At 34.8% G+C, this 5,477-nt stretch overlaps 1 protein-coding gene across 1 annotated transcript; it reads right to left on the bottom strand.

Moving 5' to 3' along the window:
• Positions 1-1,428: 1,428 nt before the first annotated feature.
• On the bottom strand, positions 1,429-2,334 carry LOC308346828 (olfactory receptor 4K3-like; the record flags this gene model as incomplete). Its single annotated transcript, XM_080809875.1, has 1 exon — positions 1,429-2,334. The coding sequence occupies one exon, from the start codon at positions 2,332-2,334 to the stop codon at positions 1,429-1,431; it is 906 nt and encodes a 301-aa protein (XP_080666001.1).
• Positions 2,335-5,477: the final 3,143 nt, after the last annotated feature.

Here is a 5,477-nt window from a genome sequence, read left to right as displayed (position 1 = left end):
TAATAATCTTTGATGAGTTTGGAAATAAAATTTCTGCTTAATTCACAATTTAAAAAATATGAAATTTGAAGCGTATCTCGGTCCATGGATTTCAGATAAAAAGATGTAAATTTGCATACCTTTTTGTGGCATACGGTAGGAAGAATTCTTAAGTTATTGATATGGGGCCTCAAGGGAATGGTCAAGAAAGAATACTTGATATGTTTTTGGTGCAAAAAGGTTCTTTTATTACAGCATGGGGACAGGACCCATGGGCAGAAAGGGCTAAACTTTTGCTGTATGAAGCTGGTTGTTATATGCTTGGTGTCTGAGGGAGAGGGGACATGCAAGGAGTGTTAAATCACAAATGTTTTCTTTGAATTTCTACTCATAAACTACTTTTATGAGATTTCTATGGTGCTTATCATGCAGCTCAATTTTAACTATCAGTGAGATGTACAGGCAGTCATGAGACCCTATCAGAATGTAGCAACCAGCACGTATTTGATTCTTATTGGAGCTATGTAGGCTACAGATCAGCCTTCTGGGCTAAAGGTGAACATTCTTCTGCTCCCATCCCTCTTGAGTTATGTTATATGTAGGAATGAACAATTCACAAACTTTGTATATAATCCAGTTGCTTACAGGCCATCTGAACACTGAAGTGAATTAAATGGATAATTTATTCCAAAATCAGACTTTTGGGCCTCACTTTCATAACACTTTTCTCTGTTTTTATCTGATATAGATCATAAACTTTCTAACCCATTTACAAATAAAAAGAGAAGCAGCAAAATCCCCAAAGGTTGTTAGTATATCCATCTTTGTATTTAATTTAGCACATCTTCTGAAGATAATTACACAAATAGCTAAAATATTACGTTGAGGGGACAACACTCTCATCAGATTACAATTATGATGCATTGCTTTTCTGAGTATGAAAAGAAATACTTAATTATTACCTTTACATCTGTCTCTCCAGATAAGGTAGCTAAATATCAACTGAGAGACTTAACTTATTCCTTAATAAATATAAAGAGCAATATTCAATACACTGACCTATTGACCAAAATTTAAAGATCTATGCGAAATGCTTTGCTCAAAGAAATGCTTAGCATAATAGAAAATTTTAAGTTGTTGAAATAGCAGCACAAATACTAGTAAGTAACATTAACTTGTTATTAATTTTAAGTCATTCTTGAGCACAACCAAAATTATAGTCATAGAGACTTGCCACATTTTCCAGACAGGAAATCATTTTGCATTCTGTGATCAACAAATGATTATGGAATATGATAGAATTGGCATAAAACTTTTATCTGGAGATACACATGATTTCCATATGTGAATGGGGGAATGCTTCCCAGTCCCAAGCAACAGGACAGGCATGGGTAATTTAGAGATTCTGATACCGTGAGACCCCGAAATACTGAAATCCATATGCTAACATCATAGTCTCTTAATGGCATTTTTAATTTCTTTGTTCCTTAGAGTATAAATAGCTGGATTTAGAAGAGGTGTGATCACTGCATAAAATACAGCAAGAAACTTGTCCACCCAGGTGATGCTGAGTGGCCACAGGTAGATAAAGATGCAAGGCCCAAAGAATAACACTACCACTGTGATGTGGGCAGTGCAGGTAGAGAGAGCCTTGGATGCCCCATCCTTAGAGTGAAGGCAGATGGTAAACAGAATATAAGAGTAAGAGATTAGCAACACAATGAAGCAGATGGTTGCCAGTACCCCACTGTCAGCATTTATCCACATTTCTAGAATAGAAGTGTCTGTGCAGGCTAGCTTGATCACCAATGGAATATCACAGAAAAAGCTATCCAGTTCCCTCGGTCCACAGAAGGGCAGTTTTATAATCATAGCTAGCTGGCTTATTGAATGCACAAACCCAATGATCCATGATGTCATCACTAACCCAATGCACATTTGCCCGTTCATGATGCTGGAGTAATGAAGTGGCTTACAGATGGCTACATAACGGTCATAGGCCATTGACACAAGGAGCACCATCTCACCCCCTCCAAAGAAATGTCCAAAGAAAATCTGACACATGCAGCCTTCAAAGGAGATTGTCTTGTTTTCCTTGAGAAAGTCTGTGATCATTTTAGGGGTAGTGACTGAGGAAAGGCAGAAGTCAATGAATGAAAGATTGGCTAACAGGAAATACATGGGGGAGTGGAGATGAAAGTCAACAATAATTAGGAGCATAATGAAGATGTTACCTAAAATAGTGATCAAATAAAGTGAAGAAAATATCACTAGTAGGAAGGCCTGGAGCTCCCATGAACTACAAAGCCCCAAAATAATAAATTCAGACACCACAGACTGGTTTACTTCTTCCATTTCATCCAGTTTGTTCTAAATTTATCTGAAGAAAAGACAGGAAATCAGATTTTCTGAATAAACAGTATGTGAATCAAGAAGATTTCTTATACATTGCTGATGGGAGTGTATACTAATATAATCAGTCTAGAAAAATGTTGGCCTTATCTTGTAAAGCTCAATGTTCACGGATTCTGTGGTTCATCAGTTTCATTCCCATTTCCATAACCCAAGATAAACTTCTTTGTATGTACACAAAGAGAAGTGTAATAATCCCCATAAGTAAGACAATTGAATATTAGTCAGAACCATAATAAATTATAATTATAAAATGATATAGATGTATCTTAGACATAATAGTGAAAGTAAAGTCCAAAATGGATCCACTCAGCACAATTTTTATAAAATGAAAAGCAATAGAAAAATAACAGTATACATTGCAGGAACTCATACAATCGGTTAAAACTGTGTACAGAAAGAGAAGTTGTAAGATGTAAATAACCTCAAGTAAAGGGAGATGAAAAGTCAGCATAAAGATGAGCACATAAGCAGTTGTATGTTATTAACAATTCTTTAGATCTTGTATTATATTTTCAGATCATGTTTTCATCAGTATAATTTTACCATTAAATAAACAAGCAGTAAACATAAAATGTGCTTGCAAAAATTGTTAGGCTGTGTTATGAATCAAGAATTATAGTCAATTTGGGGTGTGTGGCTCACTCAGTCAGTAGAGTATGCAACTCTTGATCTTGGAATTGTAAGTTCAAGCCTTACCGAGTTGTAAGTACAACCTCAGTGGGTGTAGAAATTACTTTAAAGTAAAATCTTTTTTTTTTTTTTTTTTTTTTTAAGAATTATGATCACTTCAATGCTGTAGACCTAGGTAAGGTAACATTTTCTAAAATGACATTTTGTTGTGTCAGGTCTGTATGTTAGAAAAATAGTTTCTATTTGTAAATGTAAATGTTTAACACATTATTGAAGGGCAATTTTTTTTAATGAATAAATGGATGAATCAATCAGTTTTCAAAATGAGATATTAATACTATTTTTGCCAAAATGATAAAACTTATTCACTAATCAACATAGTTAACTGAGTACAAAGCAGATAAACTATCAAAAAGAAGATAGTTAAAAATTATTAAAGAATAAATGTTCCAGGGATAAAGAAAGGATAAATCATGAGCAACAGGAAGAAATTGTTCTCTCTTCATGAAATTCAAAGCTTACCTAACCTGTGAGAAATTACTTACAGCCTGAAGTATACCTCAGCCACAGTGAAATCTGAAGTTTAGTTTGAATATCAAACTATAAAATGTGTTTGAAAGCCATTCTGCCAGACTTGGTATAGAACCAATAAATATACAATGTGGTGTTAGGTTTCCAATTCCAGACAAGATGGCTTCTGAGAAACTAAAATCTGGAAATCTCTACATGAACTAAAATGATCCAAAGTCTGTAAGTAACTCTGGGAGAGAGACTATGCATCAAGCTACTAGAGGAAAATATTTTTGTTTGTGTGTTACAAATGAGAGTTTCAGAGTTAGGCAAATTCCTTCATTTCCCACATATCCGTTGGAAGCCATTTCCATTCAATCTTATTTGCTTCAGCTTGAGAAGTCATGATTTTTGAAAGATGTTCCAGGAATCTTTGGCAGAAGACTTTCTTTGCAATAGCAGAGTAAATGGCAAATACAAATCAACGAGATTTTTTATCAAATAAGTTAGAGAAACTTCAAGTTTGCCTTTAAACTTGTCATTTTTACCGTTTAAGTTAATTACTTTAAAAATCTAACAATCCTATCAGGCTAAAACAGATTCATATTCTCTCTCTCTCTCTTCCTTTGCTTTTCTCTCTTCTTCCTAGTTTCATTTTTCCTTCTTTTTTTGCCATCTGCTTCTGCCACCATTTAAAAATTTGTTGATCAGAAGGGCTTTGCCACAATGGTTCAGTCATTTCCAGCAACCACTATTAATACTTGATGACTGGTGTTCATACTTCTCTATCAAAGTTAGAAAGCAGCTCTACAGTATTTTTTTTTCCTTTTTTATATAACTCAGTGCTATTATAAACATTTTTTTAAAAGATTTTTATTTATTTATTTGAGAGAGAGAGCAAGTTAGAGAGAGCATGAGAGGGGAGAAAGAGGGAGAAGAAGACTTCCCGTGGAGCTGGGAGCCTGATGCAGGACATGATCCTGGGACTCCGGGATAATGACCTGAGCCGAAGGCAGTCGCTTAACCAACTGAGCCACCAAGGCACCTGATAAGCATTTTTAATCATTGTTTCATAACCATGACAACAATCATACTCATTTCACTACGGAAAAGCTGAGTTAAAAGGTAAATGCCCAAAGTAACATAGTTAATAGAGTCTATTTGGAGTTAGCTTCTGGAAAGAATGTTGGTTTAGAGAAATGTTAGTTAGTTGAGAAGAAATAGGATTTCTATGAATCAAGAAAAATAATAAAACTCTTTATAAGAATACATGTTCTATGAAGAGATAATTGATATAAGAAATATAAATGGTCAATAGCTATTTGAAAAGTATGCTCTGTATCGGTAATAATTCTGCTAATGATCTTGGCACTAACTGCTCCAAGTTTCCTCTAATTTGTCTGTTACCCTCACCTCTGTCTATAATGAACATGTTGTTAATATTGTTTAAATCCACAAAAGTGATCAGATACCAGGGATGAAAATGCCTAGAAAGTACTAGATGTAGGAGGGCCTTTCAATTTTTTTCTAATACAGTCAAGAAGAACATTTTGAATTTATTTTTACTGTGTACTCTAATAACTTTTGGACACTGTGGATGAAAATGAAATAGTCTCTAGGTGCTGCAGGTTATACCAAAGAAATAAAAGCTTATGCATATTTTCTCACCTAATACTTGCTTTAAAAGTTGTTAATATTGGGGCACCTGGGTGGCTCAGAGGGTTAAAGCCTCTGCCTTCGGCTCAGGTCATGGTCCCAGGGTCCTGGGATTGAGCCCCACATCGGGCTCTCTGCTTGGTGGGGAGACTGCTTCCCCCCCTCTCTCTCTGCCTGCCTCTCTGTTTACTTGTAATCTCTGTCAAATAAATAAATAAAATCTTAAAAAAAAGTTGTTAATATTGTTTTAGTTGAATTATGAAAGACAAAATATTACTGCTAAATTA

The sequence above is a fragment of the Martes martes genome (assembly GCF_963455335.1).
Source record: "Martes martes genome assembly, chromosome: 7".
Taxonomy (NCBI): Eukaryota; Metazoa; Chordata; class Mammalia; order Carnivora; family Mustelidae; genus Martes; species Martes martes.
This window is presented reverse-complemented; position numbering and strand designations above follow the sequence as displayed.